The sequence below is a fragment of the Cervus elaphus genome, chromosome 5 (genome assembly GCF_910594005.1).
Source record: "Cervus elaphus chromosome 5, mCerEla1.1, whole genome shotgun sequence".
NCBI classification, from domain to species: domain Eukaryota; kingdom Metazoa; phylum Chordata; class Mammalia; order Artiodactyla; family Cervidae; genus Cervus; species Cervus elaphus.
In genome coordinates this window covers 112212754-112240482 of record NC_057819.1, presented here as the reverse complement: position 1 = coordinate 112240482, position 27729 = coordinate 112212754, and the positions used below count along the sequence as shown (strand labels likewise).

General features: G+C 54.2%; 2 protein-coding genes across 2 annotated transcripts; one reads left to right on the top strand and one right to left on the bottom strand.

Annotated features, from left to right (window-relative positions):
* The first annotated feature begins 301 nt into the window (after nt 1-301).
* Nucleotides 302-1726, top strand: MIEN1 (migration and invasion enhancer 1). Its single transcript, XM_043904426.1, has 4 exons — nt 302-459; nt 564-661; nt 1103-1179; nt 1267-1726. Exons 1-4 carry the CDS (start codon nt 371-373, stop codon nt 1348-1350), a joined length of 348 nt encoding a protein of 115 aa, XP_043760361.1. The 5' UTR covers nt 302-370; the 3' UTR covers nt 1351-1726.
* Nucleotides 1727-2304: 578 nt separating this feature from the next.
* Nucleotides 2305-26658, bottom strand: ERBB2 (erb-b2 receptor tyrosine kinase 2). Its single transcript, XM_043904425.1, has 27 exons — nt 26330-26658; nt 19457-19608; nt 18127-18340; nt 17280-17414; nt 16926-16994; nt 16649-16764; nt 16382-16523; nt 15432-15551; nt 15041-15167; nt 11931-12004; nt 11753-11843; nt 11306-11505; nt 10797-10929; nt 10615-10705; nt 9865-10025; nt 8387-8434; nt 6654-6792; nt 6449-6571; nt 6055-6153; nt 5591-5776; nt 5317-5472; nt 5145-5220; nt 4684-4830; nt 4253-4350; nt 3865-4053; nt 3328-3580; nt 2305-3188 (listed from the first exon to the last, which is right to left on the bottom strand). Exons 1-27 carry the CDS (start codon nt 26400-26402, stop codon nt 2833-2835), a joined length of 3768 nt encoding a protein of 1255 aa, XP_043760360.1. The 5' UTR covers nt 26403-26658; the 3' UTR covers nt 2305-2832.
* Between the last annotated feature and the right edge of the window lie 1071 nt (nt 26659-27729).

Here is a 27729-nt window from a genome sequence, read left to right as displayed (position 1 = left end):
AAGAAGTACCTGAGTGTGTAACTGTGGAATGGTTTATAATGCCATCAGCAAGACAGGAGAAACGGCAATTATTCCATACCATCAGTCAACCCCAGGCCCTCTGCAATCTAAGCTATGTCATTAGATTAAATAAGACCGTGAAGTCCAGCGGACACTAGATGTGGGGCAAGACCTGCGCTCCGAGAATTCGGGCCAGGAAAGGTGATCCAGGCCGATCCGCCCAGCCCAAGCCCTCCAGCTGGTAACACGGTCAGAACGCAGTAGCAGCCGCCTGCAGGGGGCGAGCCGACGTCACGCGCGGCCCCGCCCCATCACGTGCCCGCGGCTTCGCGTCACACCCGGAAGCAGCGGCTGTAGGGAGCTGGCAGCAATGAGCGGGGATACAGGGACGACGTCCGTAGCGCCCTCTCCCGGGGAGACCGAACCAGGCCGTGGGGTCCGCATTGTGGTTGAGTACTGGTGAGCGGCCCCTGCCAGTGACGGGGATCCGGGCCTGACGAGGGTGGGTCCACCGGAGGTACCTTTTCCGAAACCCAACCGGACCTCCGGTATCTTCTCCCTAGCGAACCCTGCGGCTTCGAGGCGACCTACCTGGAGCTGGCGAGTGCCGTGAAGGAGCAGTATCCAGGCATCGAGATCGAGTCGCGCCTGGGGGGCACAGGTGAGGCTGCAGAACACCTGCTGAGTCAGTGTTCTAAATCCCAGCTCCATCACTTTCTAGCTCTGGCATTGGCTGCTTTATAGTGTCCAGCAGTACCTGGCACATAGTAAAATGTCCAGCCAGCTTGAGCCCCCTTCCATAGGTGAGGGGAGTCACATTTGAAGCCTACTGGGAGAAATGGGTGAGACCGAAGTGTTGGAGGGAAGGGAAACTTTCATTGAGTTACCTACCGGGAGTTCAAAGGAAGGGCACACGGATGATGCCTCCCTTAAGTTTCTTTGGCTTGACCCAGGGTTAGGAAATGGCTTGAAGAATCTCTAATGGGGCTGATGAGGGAGCTTGTGTGAAGTCTAAGGAGTGTGGAAGGCCCCCTTTTATAGAACTTCTCGCCTTTTGCCTGTGCTCAGCATACAGTTCATTCATATGTTTATCTAATACTAGGGGCCTTTGAGATTGAAATCAATGGACAGCTGGTGTTCTCCAAGCTGGAGAATGGGGGCTTTCCTTATGAGAAAGATGTGAGTACTTGCAATACTGGGAATAACCCTAGTTCAGCTTGCCCCTCCAAGGGACACATCATCCCATTCCACATCTCTGCCCTCTAGCTCATTGAGGCCATCCGAAGAGCCAGTAACGGAGAACCCCTCGAAAAGATCACGAACAGCCGCCCTCCTTGTGTCATCCTGTGACTGGATGTGATTCTCGGTTCCTGCTCTCTTCTGGGATCCAAGCCTTGGTTGCCCCGCTTTGATCCCGCCGAGGGCTCCCCACTGCCTCTCTCACCTCACTTAGCTCGTGGCAGCCAAGAGACCCTGGCCTCCACTTTGGCCCTTTGGTGGGCACCAGGAGGGAGTAGATGGTTCTGTGGTCTTAGGGGTGGAAGAGAGATGCTCTCCATGGACATTTCCACAGCCACCTTACACTCCTTCCGTAAGATCAGTGTCCACAAAAACCTGCTCCCCTCTCCAGCTTAGCTGTACCTGTCAGATGTTACCATGGTTCTAATTTATTTTCCACTAGCCCCAGGCAATGTCAGCTATTGGCAATAAAGTGGCACTGCAAACACCTGTGCCCACTAGTGTGTTTTTATGTCCAGTTTGGGACTGTGGGGAGGGAGGGATGGGGGACAGAGGCCAGTCCAACCTTTATTCCACCAGCGTGACTGTGCTGGCTGGGTGGGTTTTTTCTGGATTTGTTGTTCAGTCACTAAGTCATGTCCGACTCTTTGCGACCCCATGGACTGCAGCATGACAGGATTCCCTGTCCCTAGCTACTCTTAATTCAGTGATTTCCTTGCCAAGGCAAGAAAAATGAGTCACACAGTAGACAGTGCCTCTTGTTTCCTCTGTCCTTCCCGGACTCCCCCTACCTACAGAGAGGAAATTACCCCATTCTGGTGGGTGGGTGGCCTTAGGAGTTCTTTTTTTCCTAAGAATGATCTTTTCAAAGGGCTCTCAGATCAGAATCCCAACTCCCAGTTTCCCCCCAACCCAAGAGCCAGAAAACTGGAAGAAGGCTCCTAATTCAAGCTTTCTGAAGATTCCTAGCCAGTCCCTCCAGGAAAGATGAACTGAATGTAAGTTAGGAGGTGAGCAGTAAAGGGACGGCTCCAAGCCACCCCTAGACATAGGCTGGTGTCCAGCTGTTTTCCAAAATATATTTGCAGATGGAGAAAGTGAGTGTGGAGGACATCCCTCCCTCAACCCCAGGGACTGCCCCTCCCCCCAATACCCACTCTCCACCGAGTCCTTATTTCATTTTTAAAAAAACAAATAAACAAAAAAACATAAGTAAAAACAAAACCAAAAAAGTAGTCTGTACAAGGACTGGGTCTGGGTGCCGCTGCTGCTCGCTTCTTCCCAGGGACAGAGCTGGGTCTCGGGGACAGTCTCTGAATGGGTTGCTGTAGTTCCTAGACACCCCCTTGGGGCCTTCTTCACACTTGGCCCAGCCTCCCTAAGTCGTTCAGTGCCAAGGATCGGGAAGAAGTCAGGGTGGGCCGCTCTCAGCCACCTAGGAGTTGAAGTAGGAAAGGAGATTCCTGGCATGGCAGGCTCCCCTGGACATGACCCAAGGGCCTGCTCCCTGCCTAGTGCTGATGTGGGCCAGAAGTCAGGCCTTCCGCACGCCCTGAGGGTTCAGCAGGGCCTCAGTGGCCCTGGCCTTTTGGCTCATACTGGCATGTCCAGGCCCAGGTACTCAGGGTTCTCTGCTGTAGGGGTCCCTTCAAAGGTGCTGGGTGGAGTGCTTCGGTCTGATGGGTCCTGGTCCCAATAATAGAGGTTGTCAAAGGCTGGGCTGAAGGCTGGAGAAGGGTGGGACTGAGGGGCAGCCCTGCCCCGGGGTGCCAAGTACTCGGGGTTCTCCACGGCAGCCCCAAAGGCAAAAACGTCTTTGACAACCCCATTCTTCCCAGGGGAGAGAGTCTTGGGCCTTTCCAGAGTGGAGCCGGCAGGTCGAGGAGGCGGCAGAGGACCCTCTAGGGGTGACGGGGGCTGTGGGCGAACCTCTGGCTGGTTCACATATTCTGAAAGGAAAGAGAAGGAGTCTTGTGAGGGGGGTGGAACCTGTGTGTCCCAGCTGCTACAACTGCCCTGCGGCAAGCCCCGGGCAGAACACCCCCACCCCCCACCTCCCAATCTCTCAGCTTGAGCTGGATTTCATACCGGGCTGGGGGCTGCAGGTCAAGGGAGCAACGTAGCCATCAGCCTCGGGAGAAAGGGGTACTGTGGGGTCCTCACTGTACCGCTGTAGAGGGCTGGAGTCATGTTGGGGGAGGGTCTGCAGCCCCTTGGCCGCCCCCATTCCCAAGTCGCCATCAAACACATCAGAGCCTGCCCCTTCGGAAGGTGCCAGCGGAGATCTGGGGGGCTCCTCCTCGGAGGGCTCCAGCCCTAGTGTCAGCTCACCACCGCCACTCTGAGGACAAGAGAAGGTCAAAATGGAGGTGATTCATGGATCTGAGATGGAGGCTCCATGGGAGATGACAGGGTCCCAGGAGATAAATCATCTCTGATGTATAACAGAGACATGGTAGAAAGAATGGGATCACAGTTGGAAAGCAGTAGCAATCCTTCTTAGGGAAAATGGGACCTCCTCCATGAGAGGTAATGGCTGGGGGACATTGGAGGAAGGGATCCTAGTCCACTGGAGTCAGGGGAGGTAACCAACCACACCCACCACCATGTGATGGGGGCACTGACCCTGGTGGATGTGCTGCGGTGCCTGTGATGGGCCGTGCCTCCAGCACCCGGGGCAGGGTCTGGGCAGAAGAAGCCCTGCTGGGGTACCAGGTACTCCTCCGCATCCACCAGGTCGCCCATGTCATCATCCTCCAGCAGCGAGCGGTAGAAGGTGCTATCCAGGGGGCTAGCAGGGCCCAAGTCTTCATTCTGGGGAGGAGGGAGACAGTGTGGCAGCCTCTCCCCAGCCCAGTATGCAGCCTCCTGAGGGTGGCTCAGGGAAGGCTACAAATCTGACGAGTCAGGCAGGAGTTTGGAGGCCTGGGACCCAGGAATCATTCTCCCTTTCTTCCCTTCTAAGGGAGAGTGCCCTTAGCCATAGGCAGGGATGGGGTGAAAGGTTCAGTACCTGGATGACCACAAAGCGCTGGGGGTCCCTGGCCATGCGGGAGAATTCGGCCACTAACTCCCGGAACCTCGGCCGACATTCAGAGTCAATCATCCAACCTGGGGATGGGCAAGAGCCTGGCATCTCAGTTCTGGCTGCAGCCTGCATCCAGCGCCCCTCACCCCCACCCCTAGTCTAGACAACACTAGAGCCCAAAGCCCTCTGATGATAGAGAATCTATAGTTTCCCCTTTTTATTTTGCATCAGTCTTTTTTCCTAGCTGGCCCTTGCTAGCTCCTCTGGACTGGTACTGTAAAAGGGCAGGGAGAGCCTTCTGAGACTCCGTTAACCATACCACCATGCTCTTGGCCCCCTCCCATTCCCCTTGTAGGCCCATCCACCCAGGACCACCCACCCCTCCTCCAAGCAGCCAACACAGCTCAAGAACGCACATTTGACCATGATCATGTAGACATCAATGGTGCAGATGGGGGGCTGGGGCAGCCGTTCTCCCTTCTCCAGCAGGTCAGGAATCTCCCGGGCTGGGATCCCATCATAAGGCTTGGCTCCAAAAGTCATCAGCTCCCACACAGTCACACCTGGGGCAGAGATGAGGTAAAGCGGTGGGAGGACCAGAGGCAGCTTTAGTGTAGAGAGCCTCAGAGGCTCTGCCCAAGAGCCTGGCACCATGGGGGAAGGAGGAAAGATGCAATGCCAAAAGGCAGGAGATAACTTGGTCTTTCCCCAGTCCCTGGGAAGTGCACAGACTCTGGGAGACTGAGGCACTGGCAGCCACTTCCTTCCTTCCCACATTCATACTAAAGGTGTCCATTAATTCGCCCTATCCTTCCACCCACATTCTCCCCAGGGCCATGGCTCCTTGTCCACCCTCCCTACCCACCCCATCACACACCATAGCTCCACACGTCACTCTGGTGGGTGAACCGCCGGCGGAGAATGGACTCCAATGCCATCCACTTGATGGGCACCTGGTAGAACAGAGAAGGAAGTCCTCCAACCAGGTCTGAGTCCTCCCAGGGGCCAGACGCCACCCCGCCTGGTTTTGCTCTGTTCCCTCCTCTAACCTTGCCCCCATCCGCGTGGTACTCCGTCTCGTCAATGTCCAGCAGCCGAGCTAGCCCAAAGTCTGTAATCTTCACGTGGTTGGGACTCTTGACCAGCACATTCCGGGCAGCCAAGTCCCTGTGCACAAGCCGCACATCCTCCAAGTAGCTCATCCCCTGGGGTTAGAGGCGTTAGTGTGGACCTCGCTCTGCCAAAACTCTCCCAGGAAACCTCCCTATCTAGAGGCTTGCTCCCCAAGGGCACCTGCAGAGCTCTGGCCCCCAAAGTGCATACCTTGGCAATCTGCACACACCAGTTGAGCAGGTCCTGGGAGCCCAGGCGCCCACGGTGTTCTCGAACGTGGTCTAGGAGGCAGCCATAGGGCATAAGCTGTGTCACCAGCTGCACTGTGGATGTCAGGCAGATGCCCAGGAGGCGGGACACATATGGGGAGCCTACACCAGCCATCACATATGCTTCCTGGAAACAAGGGTACACACTGAGAGGGTATGGGAAACCACTAACCCCCAACCACCACACACCCCTCCCAAGGGCTGAGCCAAGATAATGGGACCCTTACCCAATCCAATCCCATTCATCACAAACCAGAACCATGGCCCACAGATGAGGGAGGGTAAGAGTAGAGATTTGGGGGAATCACAGAGTGTCCCCCAAAACCCCAGTGAAGAGAGAGAGAGCCCAGACCTGCAGCCCGGGGTTCCCCCATGCCCCCAGCTGGAGAGGGTGGAAGGGCTTACGTCCAAGATTTCCTTGTTGGCTTTGGGAGATGTGTTTTCCCTCAACACCTTGATGGCCACGGGGATTTTCACATTTTCCCCATCGGGGATCCAGATGCCCTGTGCAGAGAGGAGGATGTGAGCAGGAAAAGGGCCTGCCAGATCCAACCTGCAGTCTTCCTACTTGGGGTCACTACTTGTGCTCCCAATTCCCTCCCCCACCCTTGGGCCAACCCCATTATTTAGCAACAACTTCACCATTTAGACCCACTGGCCACTCCCAATCCCTTATCCTTAACTGCCCTACTCAACTGCACCATCCCCGGCCCCTGGCTGTGGTCCCAACACACCCTCGGCCACACCCTGGAGCATCCTCTAAGACCGCCCACCCGGGGACTTTGGCCCCACCCCTGACCTTGTAGACGGTGCCAAAAGCTCCAGATCCTAGCACCTTCACTTTCCTCAGCTCTGTCTCTTTTAAGATCCGCATCTGAGCCTGATTGGGCATCGCTCCGCTGGGCGTCAGGGGCTCCACCAGCTGGGGTGAGGGGGTAGTGGGTGAATGCCGCGGGTTGGGCCTCAAACCCCAGGCAGCGGGAGAGGCCCTCCGGCCGCCTCACCTCAGTCTCCTGCAGCAGCCTCCGCATCGTGTACTTCCGGATCTTCTGCCGCCTTCGCTTGATGAGAATGCCGCACACCAGCCCCACAAGGACAACCAGCAGAACGCCCACCACAGCGGCAATGATGGATGTCACAGGGCTGGGGGCAGGAGCCAGGAGCATGGATTGGGGACCAGTCTGGGGCAGGGGAGATGAAGGGGTCCCACGGCGGGGCGCGGTGGAGGGGGAGGAGGGAGAGGGGGCTGACTGTCACTGGCATTTGCAAAGGGAATTCAGAAGGGTGACCCACAGGCTCTCATCCTGTCTGACCTACTCTAAAACCTACCTTGGCTCCTTACCGTCTGGGGAATAAAGTCCAGACTCCTTGCTAGGATTCAAAACCCTCTACACCTACATCTCCAAGTTGTCTTGCCCATGGCTCTAGACCAGGATTCTCAAACTTCTGACAAAACTCACCAGGGAGCTGGTCAACCTGTGAGAGTATGGAGCCCCACCCTCCAGAGATTTTGACTGTGGTATGAGGTGGGGCCCAGGAATGTGCACACAGTGATTCTGATGTTCTAGCCAAAATTTTCACCCATAGGTCACGATTTCCACAACTCCCAGCCTTTGTTATAATACTTCTGCCTGGACCACCATTTCTGCATGAAGTCATCTTTCAAGACTCTGCTTATCCTGGGATAGAAGGATCTCCTGGGCACTGCCCCTACATCCTTGTCATCCTTGTTCCCCTCCCTTACTTAGCCAAGGGCTGGCTTATCACAGACCTCTAATGGACCCTTATTTCATAGACAAATGCTTACTTAGGACACACTCTGACCTTTTTCTCCCTAAAACCCTTCCCAAAACACCCCTCTGCCTAGAAATCAAGTCCAATGATGGCTGTGATGGACATCACAGGGCCTGTGGCCTCATGGTAGGGGAGAGCCTATGCCTTCCAGATCCGGCCCTGACCTGACTCAGACTTCACCCCCTACTCCTTCCTCTGTGCTTAGTCAGTTACCCACCACAGCAGAATCTCCAGCAAACACATCCTAGACTTTCTGGACACCCCTCACCATGCTGCCTGGTTGCTTTCCTCCTAACACAAGTGACATTCCCGCCCCTCTTTCAAAACCTAGCTCATGTGCCTGAGGCCTCCCACTGACCCCAGGGAAGTATTCACTGTCCCTCCCTCAGTGCTGCAGCTATGCTCTCTTCTCAACGTGCCTCGAGTCCCAGGGAGTTGAAGGCTGCCTGTGTCCCTTATGAGACCCCTAGCTATACAAGGTGGGGAGGTGCTGGGTATCTTCCTATTCCCTGACCCCCAAGCAAGCTGAGCAGGCCTTCCATCCACTGCATGTGTGTGTGCACATATGTGCTCAGTCACTCAGTCGGGTCCAACTCTTTGCAACCCCGTTGATTGTAGCCAGCCAGGTTTCTCTGTCCATGGGATTTCCCAGGCAAGAATACTGGAGTAGGTTGCCATTTCTTACTCTAGGACATGTTCCGGACCCAGGGATTGAACCCGGTCTCTCGTGTCTCCTGCACTAGCATCCAATTCTTGACCACTGCACCACCTGGGAAGCCCCTCCATCCTCTAGTTGAAGCTAATCGAAAGGAGTATCCACAGTGGAAGAGTGGACTGGGGAGGACACATGTCATGTCAGGACGTGGCACCCAGCAGCAGTGACCACCCAGGGGTCAGTAGGGGCTGAGGGCAATGTGGGATGCATTCTGGGGACCAGGCTGACCTGGCTCTCTGCTCGGTGGGGCAGCCCCTGTCATCCAAGTCCACACAGCTGTAGGAGAGAGAGAGAGTCCTGTCAACAAGGCTGGGAACCACCTCCTGAACTCACTCCAGCCTCACAGGATCCCAGGAGGTGGGCGTGACTGGGTTATGATCCCCACTTGACAAAGGCAGAAACTGGGTTCAAGGTCACCAGGGCTCTTTCTACCACCCCACGAGGGAGTTCTCCAGTCTGCAAACCCATATCCTTTGCACCTCCCTGTGGTGGGTAGGAAGTGGGGGCACCCAAAGGAGCATCGAGTCTAAGAGCTTGGCCATCTCCTCTGTAGAGGATGCCAGTGTAAACTACTTCTGTGGTCGGGCAAACTACTGCTGTCCTCCCAGAAGTTCCACCTCTGGGGATAAACCCTAAAAATGCCAACACCTGTACATTAGGGGGGCATGTACAAGATGCTCACTTGTACATGGAGCTCAAGTGCAATAAACTGCCAAAAAGCAAAAAAAGGAAACAACTTCAGTCAGTACTCTCAGGCAGGGACACAACTAAATAACTACATCCATTCTGCAGATTGAATAGTTTAAAAAAAAGGAGGTAGATTGATATGCATTCACAAGGAAGGACCTCCAAGATACATAAAGGGGGGAAGGTTTGGGAGAGCAAAGTGTATATGAGTCAAATGAAATTGCTGAGAAATAGATGAGCTAGATGAAACTGTTGTTTCTTGATCATTTTTGACTTCCAAAAACAGCAATCTTATATGACTCAACCTAACATAAACATAAAATGCATTTATGTAAATATGTGGAGAAAAGCCTGGATGAATGCACATACCACAGTAACCTGGTAGTTCTCCCCAGGGAGGGGAGGGACTGGGTGGGTGGGGCAGTGGGAGAAAGGGCACTTCTGCTTTACACTGTTTACTTTGATTCTGCTGAAAATGTGTCTTACAAGAATGTATGCACGTGCTCCACGTGTTATCAAGAACAACGAAGTAAAAAAATAAAAAGAACAGGGCGGATCACTGTATTAGGACATGAAAAAGCATTGCAAGAAAAACTGCAGTGTTGCGTGAGAAAAAGCAATTTGCAAACAATAGGTATGGTCTATGTTCCTATTTTTGTAAAAAGAAATATAGACTAGAACGTGCACAGGTAAGAATTGGAGAATAAAAATAATATGTAAACATATTTTATATATTATATAATAATACATATGTTAGCATGTGCACATATAAACTGGAGGGAAAATATGGCAAGTTATTAACAGTGGAATAGAACTGGTAATACTATTAATTTATCCTTCATGCTTTAATTAAAAAGTTTTTAACAATACGTGTTACTTTTGTGATCAGGAAAAAAAAGATAAAAAAGTTAAGGGCCTTGGGGTAAGCAAAGGCAGAGATGTCTCACTTTTACAATAAGAGCCTCAGAGAGACTCCTGGAACAAGCCCTTCTTTATATGTGGAAGGCCCTCAGACTCACGAGTGGGTGCAGTTGATGGGGCACGGCTGGCATATGCCCTCCTCATCTGGAAACTTCCAGATGGGCATGAAGGAGAGGTCAGGCTTCACACCACTGGGGCAGCGAGCCACGCAGAAGGGAGGATCCTTGTAGTGGGCACATGCCACACATTGGTCAGCCTCCTGGGAGGGAAGAAAGGGTTTGTGGGGGGTTGGCACCGATACCCCTGGTGCAGCAAGATTAGGCCCCTGGGTCCCCTTGGTGCTTCCCATGGCCATGTGGCAGCACTTTTCACCTTGCTTCTGGGAAGCCCCAGACCTGCTATGTCTGCTGCCCCTGTTCTGCACCCAGCTCCCCGGTGCTCAGGCACAGTGCCAAACCCTATTTTAAGTTAATTCGTACTGTATCCCAATGGGGTGGCTACTAGCATAACACTGATTTCATGAATGAGCCAACTGAGGTTGGAAGTGACACCTGGATTTGAATCCAGGTAATCTGATGCCTGAGCGCCCAGGTCTAACCACCTTGGCACTGCCACAGCCAAGCGCACAGGCTTCCCTGGGCCTTCTGCATGGTCGGAAGGGTCTCAGGGTCCACAGTTCTTGCCATTCCCAGCATCCCAGCCTCCTTCCACTCTCCTATTGTTCAGGCCTAGGCTTGGAGCCCTCCCCAGGGATATTTTACTGGACTTGGCCAGGTCCCTGGCAGCTCCCCCCTCCCCAACCCTGCCCTGCTTCCCACCACTTAGCTCTGAGCCCACGAGCACCTCACCGAGCCAAAGCAGGTCACTGAGCCATTCTGGGGATGACACTCGGGGTGGCAGGGCAGACAGTACCTGTCCTTCACGTACTCCCGGGGGAGCCTGAGGGGAGGACAGCCAGTGAAGGGGTCTGGAAGGAGCCCCTGTGCACCTCCCCCCACCTCCTGGCCACCCCCTCCTCCACCCGGCGTACCCCTGCAGTACTCGGCATTCCTCCACGCATTCCTGGCCCCGAAGGAACTGGCTGCAGTTGACGCACTGGGTGGGCCCGGGACCCCAGCAGTGCCCTTGGGCGCACAGTGGGTAGCAGGCCAGGCCCTCGCCCACTGCAGTGAGGAGGAAGGGGTCAGAGGGGACTCTTATGGGAGGTTCCAGGTCCCATGGAGGCTGGTGGGGGGCGGGGCGGGGAGGGAGTTTGTGGGCGCGGCTCTGGGCTAGAGAGGCGGGATAGCTGCCGAGCACAGCAGGGAGAAAGTTCTGAGGTTCCAGGAACAGAGGAAAGGGAAGGGAGGGATGCCAAGGCAGCGTGGCCGGACCCAGCTAGAAGCCACGCCAAGAGGCCAGGCCAGCCGCTGGGTCAGCGATGGGGCACCTGGGACAGGCACATGCACAAGGAAGTCCCAGATTGCTGCCGCCAGAGGCCCCTGGGCACGCCCGCGCGCTGGCAGACGGGGAGCATGCAGCACTGGCTCTCTGTCTTACCGCACTCATCCTCTGGCCTGTTTGCACTGTGGAGCAAAGCCTGGTGGGGATTCTGGAAGAGCTGGTCCCACGGCACCGTGTGTACGAAGCAGAGGCGGGCGTTGCGGTGGATGAGGGCCAGCCCGCTGCCCAGTTCCCGCAGAGAGCGCAGCCCCAGCCAGCTGATGCCCAGCCCTTGCAGGGTCAGCGAGTAGGCACCACTGTGGGAGAGGGAATGGTGCTCAAATGCAGGGGGGCAGGGCACCGCTGACCCTCCCCCATCAGCCAGGACTGCCCTCGCCTTCCTCCTGTCCCCAGCACACGCTGCAAACTCCCATGGAAAGGTCGCTGCTGGAGTCGCCGGAGAACAGGAACCCCCTTCTCCCCACTATACATACACCCAAAACTTCTCCCGGGCCTCCCTGGGCAGCTCCTCTCTCGGCAGGGACCCCCTCCCCTGGTGCTCACTCATGCAGAACTCGTCCCCGGATTACTCGCAGGTTCTGGAAGACGCTGAGGTCAGGCAAGCTGTCTGGCCACGCTGAGATGTACAGGTAACCTGCAGGCACAGGGGGAGGCTAGGGTGTGGGGCCAGGATGAGAACCCCCAGCCCCATGGGAGCAGGCTTCAGAGAGACAGGGCCCACCTGTGATCTCCTCCAGAGACTCAAATACTTGGAGCTGCTCAGCCTGCAGCGGGGGGATGTTAGAGTCTGGGTCCCTAGAAGAAGGATTAGGGGAGGAGTCAGCAGGGACAGGAAGGGGGTGGGTACAACCTGCTCCACAAGCTGGCCCTGTCATCCTCCCCCAAGTCCCCTCCACTTAAACCCTTTGCCCATCATCCTGAGCTTCAAAGCACAGGCCCTAGTTTGGCAGGATCTATCAAAACAATACTTATATCCTTTGATCTAGAAATTCTTACTTCTAGGAATATGCCCTAGAGAGACACTGGCCCCTGTTTCCAGAGGCATGTACAAGAGACAACTGTTTGCTAGAGGGAAAATAAAAAACCTCAGTAAATTAAAAATTTTTTAATATTTTAAATACCTAAATATTCCATCAGTAAATGAGGAGCTGTTAAATGTAACCCTGATCTATTTAGACTATAGATGAAAAACTAACATTTAGGAGAATGTATTGGATTGGCCAACAAGTTTGTTTGGGTTTTGGAAAAACCTGAATGAACCTTTTGGCCAAACAAATAGTATTTCCTGGGCACAGTTATAAGAGCTTTACACAAATATTAACTCATTTAAACTTTATAACAACCTTATGAGGGCAGGACTATTTCTGCCCCCATTTAACAGATGAGGAAGCTGAGACACAGCAAGAAGGCCACATGACTAATAAATGGTAGAACCCAGGTCTCAAACCCAGGCAGCCTGGGCTCTTAGCTGCTACTGTTTGCTGCCACCTGCTTCACTGCTGTTAAAAGAACAAGGCAGCTGAACATGAACTGTCATAACCAGCTCTCCAAAGCCAGGGGCAGACAATATTCACAGCAGGCTCACATTTTAAATCAACCTTCCCCCCCCCCCCAAATTATTAGAACTACATTTCTCTGTGCATGTATGTCTATATATGTATGAATGGTCTAGAAGAATACACACAAACTGTTACCAGTGGTCTCCTCTGGAAAGGGGAGTAGAGGTGAAGGAAGTGAATCTTCTCCTTTTTGTAATACATATTTTTACTGAAGTATAATTCACATACAAGAAACCACACAGATTTTTAGTGTGCAGTTTGATGAGTTTTGTCAAATGCATCCACTCACATATCCACCTCCACCAGTGGTATATAGAACATGTCCATCACCCTAGAAATTTCCTTTTTGTTCCTTTCCAGGCCCTCACCCTGGCACAATCACTGTTCTGATTTGTGTTACCACACAGTGGTTTTGCCTATGCTGGAACAAAGACAATCACACCGTGTGGACCTCTCATCTGACTTATTTCACTTTGCATAATATTTTTTTTTTCTTTTTCTTTTTTATTAGTTGGAGGCTAATTACTTCACAACATTTCAGTGGGTTTTGTCATACATTGATATGAATCAGCCATAGATTTACACGTATTCCCCATCCCAATCCCCCCTCCCACCTCCCTCTCCACCCGATTCCTCTGAGTCTTCCCAGTGCACCAGGCCCGAGCACTTGTCTCATGCATCCCACCTGGGCTGGTGATCTGTTTCACCATAGATAGTATACATGCTGTTCTTTTGAAATATCCCACCCTCACATTCTCCCACAGAGTTCAAAAGTCTGTTCTGTATTTCTGTGTCTCTTTGTCTGTTTTGCATATAGGGTTATCTCACTTTGCATAATATTTTTAAGATTTTTTGATGTGGACCATTTTTAAAGTCTTTTTTGAATTTGTTACAATAGTGTTTATTGTTGTTTATGTTCCATTTTTTTGGCCAAAAGTCATGGGGGAATCTTAGCTCCCCAGAGATGGAACCCGCACCCCCTGCATTGGAAAGCGAAGTCTTAACCACTGGACCACCAGGGAAGTCCCAACATAATGTTGTTCTGTGTATACATAGGCTGTTTCTTTTATTGCTGAGAATTTCACTGTATGAATATACCATTTTTTATAGTTAACCCTTGAACAATGCCTGGGTTAGGGGCACCAAACCCCTCTATGAGGTCGAAAACCCCGGGATAACTATATAGTCAGCCCCCTGCATCCACAGTTTCAGATTCAAGCAACCCCAGATTGTGCAGTACTGCAGTATGGATTTATTGGGAAAAGTTCACATTTAAATGGACCCGAGCAGTTCAAAGGCCTTCCCAGGTGGTGCTAGTGGTAAAGAACCCATCTGCCAATACAGGAGGCATAAGATACATGGGTTTGATCCCAGGGTTGGGAAGATCCCCTGGAGGAGGGCATGGCAACCCACTCCAGTATTCTTGCCTGGAGAATCTAATGGACAGAGGAGCCTGGCAGGCTATAGTCCATAGTGTCTCAAAGAGTCAGACATGACTGAAGTGACTTAGCACACACACAAGCAGTTCAAACCCATGAGGTCCAAGGGTAAGCTGCATTTATTCATTCAGCTACTGATGTTGTTTAGTCACTAAGTTGTGTCCAACTCTTCTGCTACACCGTGAACTGTAGCCCTCTAGGCTCCTCTGTCCATGGGATTTCCCAGGCAAGAATACTGGAGTGCGTTGCCATTTCCTCCTCCAGGGGATCTTTCCAACCCAGGGATCAAACTCAAGTCTCCTGCATTGGCAGGTTGATTCTTTACTACTGAGCCACCAGGGAAGTCCAGCTATTGATAGACATTTGCATTATTTTCAGTTTGCGGCCATTATGAATAAAGCTACTATGAACTCAAAGAGAATTTTACTTTATCTGGATGGCGTGACCTCCATACAAGTAAGTGCATGTTTATAGATAACATGTCATTTATGAGAAAAATTCCAGGAATTCCCTGGTGGTCCAGTGGTTAGGACTCCTCCCTTTCATTGCCTAGGGCCCAGATTCAATCCCTGGTCCGGGAACTAAGATCCAGCCAGTCACATGGTGTGACCAAAAACAACAAACAAACAAAAACCAAAAATAAAGAGAAAAAACTTCCCCTGCCCCCACCCCTGGCCAAGCTGGTCTTCCACCTGCTTCCTTTGTATCCTGGGTCTCCCACTTCTGTCTCCCACCACCCCCTAGAAATGCTGCCACTTCTGGGGCCTCAGGATTCAGTGGCTGCCCTGATGCTGTCTCAGGCTGTGTCCAACCTTGACTTCGAGTATCCTTACCCTGCAAAGCTCTCTGGCAGAAATGCCAGGCTCCCAAAAATCTTCTTGCAGCCGGCAAACTCCTGGATGTTGGCACTGGTGACCGCCCTCACCTCCCGCAGGTGTTCCATGCCCAGACCATAGCACGCTGTGGGGAGGGGGCAGGGGCATTCAGCCTCCACATGGAGCACCAGGAACTCAGCCTCCTGGATCCTGTCCACAGTCCCCTCCTGGGGCCACATGCCCCCTCCCCACATTGACAGGAGACACAGGGGAACTTGTGGGAAGCTCAGGGGAAGGGCCAGGGGCAGAGTCAGTGGGAGGAAAGGATTGGGTCCCAGGAGGGTCTGAGGAAGGGTGGTGCAGTGGGCTAGGCCAGGCCGGCTGCTCTGGGGGGGCGACCAATGTGTACCTGGGGCACAGGGCTTGCTGCATTTCTCACACCTCTGGGTTCCGTCCTCAGCTGTCACCTCTTGGTTGTTCAGGGGACAAACCAGGGTGCAGGATCCCACGTCCGTAGACAGGTAGTTGTCTGAGGAGGTCAAGATCGTGTGTCCATGTTTCCTGGCCTTTCACCCCCACGCCCACCATGCCCAGGTAGCACAGTAAGAATGGTATCAACTGAGACTGAAATGCCCTTACAACACATCTGAGTCCTGGACACTCGTCCTTTCCTCACGAAAGCCCTATGTGGTAATAGGCAGTTAGACTACCATTTTGCCAAAAGGGAAATCAAAGCACAGAGTTTTCTGTAAATTACTCAAGGTCGCTGGGCTAGAAAGTGGAGGAGCCAGGACGTGAACCCAAATGGCCTGGTCCTACACTCTGTACTCGAGCCCACCATGGGGAAGGTATGACCAGCATCCAAGGGCCCACTGCTGTCTCCCACGAGAAGAAAGAAGTCCCCACACTCAAGGTCAGTCTCTGAATGCTTATCAGTAAACAGGGGAACTAATAAATCAAACTCAGATCCATCTGACCATAGAAAAAAAGTTAACATTTAGGGGTGCTGAGTATCGGCTGGGCACAGTTTTAAGAGCTTCACAAATATTAACTCATTTAAACTTTGACTGTTTTTGGCCCCATTTAACAGATGAGGAAACCGAGATGCAGCAAGAAGCTCACATGACTAGTAAGTGACAGAGCCAGGTCTTGAATGCAAGCCTCCTGAGCATGGGCTCTTAGCTGCTACTATTTGCCGCCACCTGCTCCGCTTCTGTTTAAAGAACCAGGCAGCTTGACCCAGCTGCCATGACCAGCTCTCCAAAGCCAGCGGCAGACAATACTCACAACATGCTCCCATTTATATAAACCAAACTCCCCAGCAAAATCACTCAGGCTGTGTTTCTCCCCGGCACTTACAAGGACAGGCGGTCACACAGCTGGCACCAAAGGTATAGCGCCCCTCGGGGTTGGGCATGGACTCGAAGGTGTCCGTGTTGTAGGTGACCAGAGCTGGGCAGTGCAGCTCGCAGATGCCGCTATGGTTGAAGTGGAGGCAGGCCTGGGGGACAGACAGTGGGTGGGCACGGGGCTGTTTGGCCCTGGTGTGCCAGGGGCCATAGGACAACACCGGGCGGGATGCCCCTCCCCTTGCAGCTTGGGGGCTGGGGCCCAGGGGGCACATACCAGGCAGTCGGAGTGCTTGGGGCCAGTACAGCCGGCAGCACACTGCTCGTGGCAGCAGTCCGTGGGCTGCGGGCCCTTACAGCGGGCACAGCCGCTGGCACAGACGGTCCGCGTCACTGTCAAGGGGAGGCGGGATGAGGGCTGGGCGGCACTCTAGGCACCAGCATCACCAGCATCACCTTCTGGGGAGACTTCCTGCCCCAGGGACGAGGCCGAGGGCTGGCTCCCATGTCACCCAGCCCCCGCCCTCCAGACCCTGGGCCGCCCTGTAACTCACAGCTCTGACAGTCCTCAGGACTTTCTCCCCAGCATTTGGGAGCTTTACAAGCTGGAGAACAGGGTGCGCCTGGAGGCAGAAACAGAGAGGCGGTGAGAAAGACCGAGACCAGGACGTGAAATGCAGCGGGGGAGACACCCAGGCAGGAAAAGAGGACTTCAAAGCCAGAGGCATGATCTAGAAGCAGAGAAGAACAGGACAGAGAACCACAGAGATGAAGAGACGCAGAGAAAGGGGAAATGGGTGCTGTTAGTGCAGCAGCAGAGGGGGACAAGGAGTAAGCCAGGAGTTTGGGGTCTCTGGGCTGCGTGAGAAAGGGCGGTGGCTGCAGGCGGTGGGGGGAGCGAGGCTTACAGGCCCGTGAGCGGTTGGTGTCTATCTGCTTGAGGGGCAGCTGGTTATTCTTGTGGAAGATGTCCTCCCACAAAATCGTGTCCTGGTGGCAGAGCTGGGGGTTCCGCTGGATCAAGACCCCTCCCTTGAGGATCTCTGTGGGGTGGGCAATAATCAGGGGCTTCTTCCCCCATCTGGCATCTTCTTATCTCCCCTGGGGCCTGCCTGCCTTCTAAAAGTGGAGCAGGCCACTGAAACACACCCCGGGTTCCTCCGGGAGCAGAGAACACCCCTTCAGCATCTTTGAGCCTTGTCAATACCACCCACAAACAAAGATCCAGAGTCACTGCCTGCTCTCCTCCACCTCTACTGTGTGCAGTGGCTTAGCAGTTAAAAGAGTGTGAAACCCAGCCTCAACACCACTAACTAGCTGTGTGACTTATCCTCTGTAAACCTGTTTTCTCATTTGTAAAATGAGAACATTGATGTTTCCTTTGCAGGATTATGGCAGGGCTGATGGGATTATGCATGCAAAGCACCGGGCACTGAAGTCTGAAACACTGTCTGCTTCAGGGCTGCCACGTACAGTTATACAGGTTGTTTACTGTACATGTGCACTCAGCCAAGAAGTGGGCAAAAATCCAGCCTGCATCCTAATCATCAAACTATGTGAGCTGGTGCAAGCTGTGACTTCCTAGGAAGAGGGGAAATCTTTTTGAATCTTCGCAAGGGTGCCTTTCCTAGCTCCACCTGCATCCATCCGGAAGAGACCACAGTTATGATTCACACAAAGTCTCCCTTTGGCTTGTAGGGACCCCTGGCCAGCTCTCAGTAATCAGCAGAAAGTTTCAATGATAAAGATGGCCACCTGTGAGGCTTCGCAGCTGCAGCTCCTGCAGCCCTCCTGGGGCCATGCCTGCAGCAGGGGCAGCACTTTCCAGAAAGTCTCCATTGTCCAGGACGGCCAGGGCGTAGTGTTCCTCAAAGAGCTGGGTGCCTCGCACGATTCGCAGTCTCTGCAGTGGGACCTGACTCACTCGATTGTGAGCAATGAGCACATAGCCCTGCACTTCCTGGATCTCCTGGGAGGGGACAGAGGAAGAGACGGCTGAGGCAGATCAGGCCCTGGACCACTACCACCCAACCCCCAAGACCTCCTCTCAAGGTCCCCTGTGCTTGGGGATCTTGGGAAAGGGCCCAGCTGCCAAGCAGTCTGCCCACCACCTCCCCGAACCAGGTTCTAGGACCAGATTCTAGTATGATCAAGAAAGAAAATGAGGGGGTGGGGGCAGCACTCTGTAAATTATGAGCAGGCACCCCACCCTCTCTACACCTCAGCTCCTCCATCTGTAAAGGAAAGGCCTGGACGAGATGATGTCTGGGATTCAACGGACTAAGCGTCGCACACCTGGCCCCGCTCTGGGACACAACCCAGAGGCTGGCTTCCACTCTCTCTCCTGTTCCTGACCCTTTCACATATATTTCCCACACGATATTCTAAATGGGCTCCCCAGGAGGACTCCAGGAGGAGTCCAGGTATGCCTATGGCTCCCAATGTAGTGTTGGTCACTCAGTCGTGTCCAGTTCTTTGCGACCCCGTGGACTGTAGCCCACCAGGCTCCTCTGTCCATGGGATTCCACAGGCAGGAATACCGGAGTGGGTAGCCAGTTCCTTCTCGAGGGGATCTTTCTGACCCAGAGATTGAATCCGGGTTTCCTGTATTGCAGGCGGATTCTTTACCAGCTGAGCCACCAGAGAACTCGTGGCTCCCAATATACAGACAGGGAAACTGAGATCCAGTGAAACCAGGGGCTGGACCACATTCACAGGGCTTGTCAGCGGCAGAACTGGACTCAGAACTTGCCAGGCCTTTCATTACTCCAGGTAGGAGGGGGACAGTGGCTGGGACAGTTGGACAAGGGAAGGTGAGCATGCTGGTGAGAGAGCAAAATAAATAGCCCAGGAATAGATGCATTCCACCCAGAGATGTCCACAGTCAGCCACACTGTAGACAGGGAATCCACTGGTCTTAGTGTAGGACGGATGGGGTGAGACATCAGAAATGACTTCCCGGTTCAGGAGCCACAGTGAAAGAGAAAACGGAAGGTGGGGAACCTTCTTCTACCACCCATCTGCAGGCAGAGGGCTCAGCCCTGCCGGAAGCAGGGCCTGGCTGGGTCTTGCCCATGGGCCTCACCTGCAGAAAGGAGAGGCTGGCATGAGCAGGCAGATAGGTGAGCTCCAGGTTACCCTGCACCACCTGACAGCCTTGGTAGAGGTGGCGGAGCATGTCCAGGTGGGTCTCGGGGCTGGCCGGCAGCCGCAGCTTCATGTCTGTGCCGGTGCACACTGGCGGGACAGAGGAGAAGACGGGTCAAAGGGCCTGCGCAGCGAACTTCTCCAACCGGCCACGTTCAACAGCAAAAGAAAGTGTGCAAATTTGGGAAAAGGGGGGAAATCAGGGCAGAGGTTCCCCCCCGCCAACTTGGCCCATCCTGAGCATCCAGAGGGGGTCCCACTGGGCCAGCCTTAGGGAGCTTGCCCATTCAATCCAGGGTGTTGGCTGGCAAAGAAAGCCTTCTTTTGTCCCAAAGGCACGACTCAGGGCCAATGGATAAAAATCCCCCAAGAGAGGCGATGATGAATCATGAATCCTCTGGATACCCCCTGCCCCTTTCCCGAGCAAACAATGCCACCCACATGCCAACCTCCTGGCAAGGCATACCCACCCCCGCAATGCCACCCAGAAAGTGGGGAAGGAGGGTCAGCTCGAGTCATAGCTGGGGCCTGGGGACCACCAGGGGCCTGGTCACTGCAGGGACTTCTGGGATTTCCCCAGGCAGAGAAAAGGAGCATCAGATCCCAACTCTGGGCATCTGGACCCAAGCTGCAGACGCTGAGCCAGAGTGCTGCCTGCTCCAAAGCCTCCTCTGCTGGTACCTCACCCTTGCCACCTCTTCAGGGCAAGACTCCAGAACCAGCTGGCAGAATCTGTGCCACGAAACAACTGCCACAAGGGCACTACGTCAGCCCTGTGTACCTGCCCACTGTCAACCCCCAGCCAAGTGGCATCAAGATGAACTGCTCCGCAGCCCACCTGGATCCCAGTCCAGTGTCCCTGAGACCAGAAGTACCCACTAAGTCCAGGGACACTAGAAATGGTGAACTACCCCTGGTAAGGGGGCGCTCTGGCAGCAGCTGGCACCATGCCTACCAGCAGGGGGGAGATTAAAGGGCCCAGTGGAACTCGTTTTTCTGCTCTGGTGAGAAGATGAATCACCTGGCGCGTCTTGCCCAGGAGGGTGTGCCGGGGGAGGTGGGTGGAGGGCACCCCCAGATCCACAGATCCACAGGTGCCTGAGCTGTCTGGAATTCCTGTTGGTCCCCACTCCACCTCCCATGGACTACGTGCAGATTCAGGGGGACAGCACAATGGCTGACTGTGGGGTCTGACACCAGGGCTTCTGCTCTCCCCGCAACTTGGAGCCTAAGGTCAAATCCTGAGAGGTAATAAGAGACACCCTCTGCCCCCAGAAATCGGAGGAAAGGCTGGGGGAACAAGCCCCAGGGGTCTGGCCTGGGTCAAGAGCCACAAGCGGGCAGCCTCCCAGGGACACCCAGAGTGGTCTCTCTTCCCACCCCTCTGGCCAGGGGAGGGGAAGGAAGCAAAGAGCAAGGAAGGGGAGGGCCCAGAAATAGAACCCAAGGGTCCCTCCCCCCAGACTCCCAAGAGAAACAGGATCCGGGGGTGGCAGGCCAGGCCCAAAATAACGCCCGCTGCCAGGACCTCCCCCGGCCTCGGCAGCTTCAGCTGCTTTGTAGGCACAGCTGTCTCCAGGTCTGGACCCCGAGGCCCTAGCCCAGGCCGGGGACCGGGACCAGCAGAGCCGGGGCAGGGGCCGTCTCCACCCCCTGCGGCCTCTGCCGCCTGGAAGGGACACACCAGCTGCGGTAGCCGGGCAATAGGAAAACAACAACAGGAACCCTGGGGGCAACAGGGTCAACTGAGCATCTCCTCTGTGCCGGGCAGGCACTCTGGGTGGAGCCTCAGCCCCCAGAGGCTGGGATCCACAACCCTGATTTTGCAAAGAAGGAAACTGAGGCTGCCAGGAATTATGCTTCCAAGATCATAAAGCTGTGAGCAACAGAGGCACGATTTGAATTGGAGTCTGCCCGACTTTAGATCCCACATTCCTTCCACTAGGCCTAACTGCACACACGCCCCACCCCACACCCTGTGCAAAGGTAAATACACACCAGCTCTGTTGATGCCACTGATTACAACAGGCTCCAGGCCTGAGCTGGGCGGGAGGACCAGAAAGAGAGGGAGCCCCGCCCCTCGGGTTTGTTTGTGGCCATTTAGAGTCTGATTAAGACTAAGTGCTTGTGGGAACTTCCCTGGAGGTCCAGTGATAAGACTGAGCTTCCAATACAGGGGGTGCGGGTTCGATCCCTGGTTGGGGAATGAAGATCCTACATGCGGCCAAAAAATAAAGACTAATTGTTTGCAACAAGTGGTAAAGTTGGGACTCTGAGACCTACTCCCTCAAGGCCTGGGGACTAATAACACCTAACCTGACATGAAACCAAAAAGGACTTCCACACCCCCATCTTCTCACTCATCTCCCTCTCCCCAGTCCTCACCGTGGTCCCCATATCCACTCTCCCTCAGTGATTTCCTCCAGAGTAGGAGGTCCTGTCCCACACAGGAGAGTTTTGTCTCCAGAGCACCTGCCCTTCAGGAGCCAGATCTCTGGAGCAAAGGCAGCGTGAGGCAGGACCAGACCAGAGTCAAGGACACCATGAGCCCTGGATAAGTGTTTGTGGGATGAAAGAATGAATGAACTCCAAGTAAGAGTCTCCAAACCAGCACTTTCCTGGTGGCCTGGTGGTTAAGAATCCACCTGTCAATGCAGGGGACACAGGTTCAATCCCTGCTTCAGGAAGATCCCACATGCCACGGGGCAACTAAGCTTGTGTGCCACAACTACTGAGTCCATACTCTAGAGCCTGTGAGCCACAGCTACTGAAGTCCATGTACTCTAGAGCCCATGCTCCGCAACAAGAGATGCTACTGCAATGAGAAGCCTGAGCTCTGCAACTAGAGAGTAGCCCACTGCTGGCCGCAACTAGAGAAAGCCTGCACGCAACAACTAAGACCCAGCACAGCCAAAAATTAATTAATTAGTTTAAAAAAAAAAGAGTCTCCAAACCAAAAGGGACCAGCTGAGGTCACTGTGTCCAGCCCTCTGCCCAGAGGCTGGTCACAGTCCCCATGTTTCTCTAACTGAATGTCAGTGGTCAGGTCCCAGCTCTAGGGAGCTCTCAAGTGGGTTCTCTTCTTTTCACCAGCCTTCAGCCTCACCTGCCTCTCTTGGTCACCAGCACAAAAGCCAACACTTCCTTTTTTCCATGAACACTGCCTGCGTCCCCAAAGCTCACCTGCCTCAGACCCACAGGGCCAGAGCCCATTCCAGTGACACCAAGGTTCACCTAGCACATGCTCCTGGTGGATCAGACCGGGGCCTGGGCTCAGCTCATTAGGCCAGAACCCTGGAGGGTCTGCTCACAGTGTAACCCTGATCAAGTCCCTGGATTTCCAGGGCAGAGGTCAAATCAGATTCACCTGTATGCCTAGCAGTACCTGTGACATAGCAGGCGCTCAGTGACCTGACTGGCTGTAAGGCGCGGATAATAAACAATAACAACTCTTACTCTCTACAGAGAAATTACATGAGAGTTAAATGAGATAATGAATCAAGAGACAGTGTGCAAACATGACAAGCCTTTGTCAACAGAGCTGGGGCAACGCAACCATTGGCTATAATAATTCTCCCACTCCTTAAGAGAGCACACACCCCTCTCCCTACCGCATCTCCCATCCCAGGGGTGGGGAGGAAAGGTGGCCGACTGAAAGATGGAGGTGTCAGCGTGGAGTGTCCCACGGAGTGTCAGTGGTGTACTGTCCCACAGTACAGACAGGGGGATCTCTTTGCAGATCATGCTAGCACCAGGGGCAGGAACACCCAGCCTGGCCCTATACCAGCCCCAGCGCCAGCCCCACACTGGTTCCTCCCTCGCCTGCAGCCCTGTTGGTCCCACTGGCCTCTGCCCCACTCCTGCCTTCCATCCCCTGCCTAGAGGGCACAAGAGGAAGGCAGACATGGACTGGACATGGAAGGAAGAACTCCAAAGCCAAGAGGGAAACTGGGGCTGGGGGCGCAGCTCACCCTTATTTTCACCACAATAACAAAACAGCACCTCTGCCCTAGTCTGGCCACCTGACTGCCCCTGAGGCTTTGCGTAACACTTTGATCAACAATTTTTTTTTTTTTTTGGCTCTGTCTGGTCTTAAGTTGCAGCATGCGGGATCTTTCCTTGTGGTGTGCGGGCTTTTCTCTAGTTGTGGCATGCTCGGGCTCCAGAATGCAGGGGCTCTTGGGCTCACTAGTTGCCCCGAGACATGTGGGAATCTTAGTTCCCCAACCAGAGATCTAAGCTGTGTTCCCAGCATTAGAAGGCAGATTCTTAACCACTGAAATACCAGAGAAGCCCCTCTGATCAACTCTTATGACTCCTCATCAGAGTCCAAAAATGCCCTGGACGTTATTGGGTTGCTAGGAAACCTTGGCTAAGTCACTTTGTTTCTCTGAACTTCAGAGAAGTTTCTCATCTGTGCGCCTACGTCACAGGATTATTGCAGAGAAGCAACGAAACTGTAGTGGATGAGAACTTGGCAAATAGGAAGCATGCCGTACTTTTCTAAAAGTTAAGTCCATAAAGCAGGAGTCTGGGTAATTCCAAACCAAGAGAAAATGAAAAGCTCTTTGTATTTGACTTTGTAATACAATGTATTTTCTCTTTTGGCATTTGAGCCTAGCTTTCAATTATTATTTTTTATTGAATAGTAGGATGAGGTTACTTTCCCTAAGTATAGCAAAAAGAAGGAAGGAGGCTGTGGGGAGAATCCTTCAGGAACTAAACTATGGTCTGTCCAAGATGTGTTTGCTGCACTCTACAAAACCTTGACTGTTAGAAAAGAAAATCCCAAACCGCTGGGCTTTCTCCCCATCTCCCTTTCCCCCCTCAGCCCTGGCATATACTGGGAGTGCTAGAGGCAGCTGGGTGGGTCTCTGCCATTTTAGCCATTCCCCTGCACAACATGCCTCTCACAGCACCCAGCACTGTGGGCCGAGGCGTGAGGAAGCCTTGAGGAGCCCCCAGTACCCAATACTGCAGCAGCCTAGCTGCGCTCCACCTGCTCACCCCCCCGGGCCAGGTGAGGAGGGCAGCGGTTCGCCCTGGCAGCCCAGCCTTGCCTCATTCTTCTCAGCCGAAAGCCCGCCTGGGAAACAGGGAAGGGACGGGGAAGCTCCTTGCTCAGAGAGAAGGTGGCGTGGGGCCACCTCCCGCTGTTTACAGCAGCTCTAGAGGGAGTTCCTTGAGAGGGCAGAGTTCAGCAGGGTGACCGCGGGGAGGCCACGCAAAGCCCAGACACATGAACACATAGACCACACAACCCAAGAACACCCTGACACAGTAGCCCCCCAGATAACACAGCAAAGCTCTGACAGAGGGGCCCTCGGGCACACACAAACAGGCCAACACCACCCCGTCTCCAGAGTCCCTGACCCGTGGAGACCAGCCACCACTCCGAGAACATTCTCATTCTGGCTTCCCCACAACCAGGCGATGCAGGGCCCAGTGTCCCCCAGTGCTCAAGGTAGATGAGTACAGTGCTTTCCAAGGTGTGGCTGGTGGGGGTCGAACTGCCTAGGTCCGATCTGATCTGTTGTTTAGTCAGTCACTAAGTCATGTCAGACTCTTTTGCGACCCTATGGACTGTAGCCCACCAGGCTCCTCTGTCCATGGATTTTCCAGGCAAGAATACTGGAGTGGGTTGCCCATCTTCCTGACCCAGGGATCGAACCTGCATCTCCTGCATTGGCAGGTAGATTCTTTACTGCTGAGCTGGTGGGGAAGCTGGAGTCCAATCCAGGACCCACCAATTACTTGCTGCCACTTCACCTTTTGAAGCCCAGGTCTTTGCCTGGAAAATGGGAACATTGGTAGGACTTCTCTTATAGGGTTGTTCTGAGGATGAAAGGGGGGAACCCAGGCAAACACGCACAGCACCGGGCACAGGGCGCATTTCCCATACGTGTTAGCTTTAATCATTACGCATCTAGATGGACAGATGGGGAAGACACACAGTACCCCGACCCCCTTCCCCACATACAGCATAAAGGAAAAGGAGAGGAGCCTGGCGCCCAGCACACCTGCGTCTCTCCGGGTTCCTTAGCTAGCCCCTCTCCCTCCCACTGCCCAGGAGTCCCTCCCTCAGAATCCTCCCACTTTAATGCCCCAGACCAGAAAACACACGCTCCCCTCCGTGGCCCACGCTTTCCCAGTGACAAAGCACACAGTCCCTAAGTCGGCCCTAAGGAAACTTGTTCAAAACAAACTTCTCCCCCTTCCCCCACCCCCGGCTCCGGTGAGGCAACGCTGCCGTCGGACTGGCCACCCTCGGGCTCCCTGGCTCCGACTGGACAGGTTGCTTTCCCCACCTCCCCCTTCCGCACCCCGATCCTGCCCGAAGCCGGAGTAACTCAACCCACTTGGCCGAAAGGGGGCGGGGAGGGGGCCGGGCAGAAGGGACCCCCAGGAATCCAGCCCAGTCCAGTCTGGAGGCGGAGGTTGCCAACTGGAAAGGCTTTGAGAGAGGCGCTTGAGGGGCTCAAGAAAGGGGAAAACACACACACACACACCATGCAATTCACCCTTTGAGGAAAACTTTCTGAGTAACTTCAGAGAACTTTTATGACAAGTTCGCGGAGCCTGCAAAGCGCCGGTCCCATCTAGAGCCGCTCCGGCATAATCGCCCCCTTACCCCACCTTCTCTGGCCCCTCCGAGCCGAGGGCCCGCGGCTTCGAGCGCCCCGACCATCTGAAACCTAGGATCAGGGAGCTCCAATGCCCCCCGCTAACCGCGCGTCTCCGGGGACATCGGCGGGGGTCCCAGGCGGCAGGGTCCTGTCGCCGCGCCCTACCCTCCCCACCCCAGACCCACCTTGGGTGCCCGCGGCTCCGGGGGGCAGGAGGGCGAGGAGGAGCCCCCAGCGGCACCAGGCCGCCAGCTCCATGGTGCTCACTGCGGCTCCGGCCCCATGGCTCCGGCTGGACCGGGCGGGGAGGGCGCCGGGCGGGCGAGGCAAGGGGGCCGGGCACTAGCGCCGGAAAGGGCACCAGGCGCTGGAGCGGTCGGCGGCCTCAGGGGCTCGTCTCGGCTTCGTGGGCACGACGGAGGGGAATCTCAGCTCCACAACTTCATTCTTGTACTTCCTCAAGGCAGCCCTCCTCCTCCTCCTCCTCCTCCTCCTGTGATTGGGAGCAAGCGCGCTCTCAGCTCGCCCCCCCCACCCCCACCCCCTCCAACCGCATTCCAGCAAGTCCCTGGGAGTGGCAACTCCCAGCTTCACTTTCTCCCTCTCTCCGCGCAGGCCTGGGTGCGTTGCTCCCAGCTCCCGGACGCCGGCAGCAATTTTCGCCCGTTTCCATGGAGAACACCCCCCCCCGCCCGCGCCCCGCCACCAAGGAAACCCCCCCCCCCAAAGGAGAGGAGGGTGATCGCGCCTCCCTTCCCTGAGAGTCTGGGGCAAACACTTTAGCCTACCATCCTGAACTTTCTTTTAAATCGGAGGTTTTATCTTAAAATATTCCTGGCCCTTTGCATCCTACTCAATCAGATGCCTATTTGCTTTAATACCTAATAATGGTTTTCTTAGCACATCCTCAAGTGAAAATGTTAGTCAAGGAGGGGGATGTTTTGCCTTTAACCTGTGGCATCCAGGACTCACTGGCATACCTTTCTGGAATCTTTTAGGTATCTTTTCCAGTCTGAAAAGCATGGTTTTAAGGGAGTCTACAAGTTTGGAGAAAGAGTCAAATTGGAGAAACCTACATCTCAATCCTTCAAAGAGCATCCTTGTTACTTTATGGGGCACTCTCTTGTTACTTTATGGGGCACTCAGCACCCAATTCATCCAAGATTCCTTCTCTGTCCTTTGTCTTTTATTAGCCTGCTCCATTCAACATCCCCACCCGGCATTCCACCTGGAGCCCCTGACTCAGTTGCTAAGATCCGGTGGGGGGTGGAGTAGGGGTGGGGATGGAAGGAAGGCTAGGTTTCTGTTGGGAATGCCAACAAAATATTGCACGAGATATACCTACCCTAACAAATGACTTGTTGTTTATCTGAAATTCAAATTTAACTGGGCAGCCTTATTTTTATTTGCTAAAACTGGCAACTCAAAAAAACCAAAAAACAAAAAACCAAACCTGGCAACTCTAGTTGGAATGCTGAAATGTTCAGCCTAAAGCAGGACTGTGCTGCTCAGAGGGGATCAGAGGCACCTACTGGGTGGGTGTGGAGAAAGAAGGACATTAGCATCTCTTAAACTGCTTCCTTAT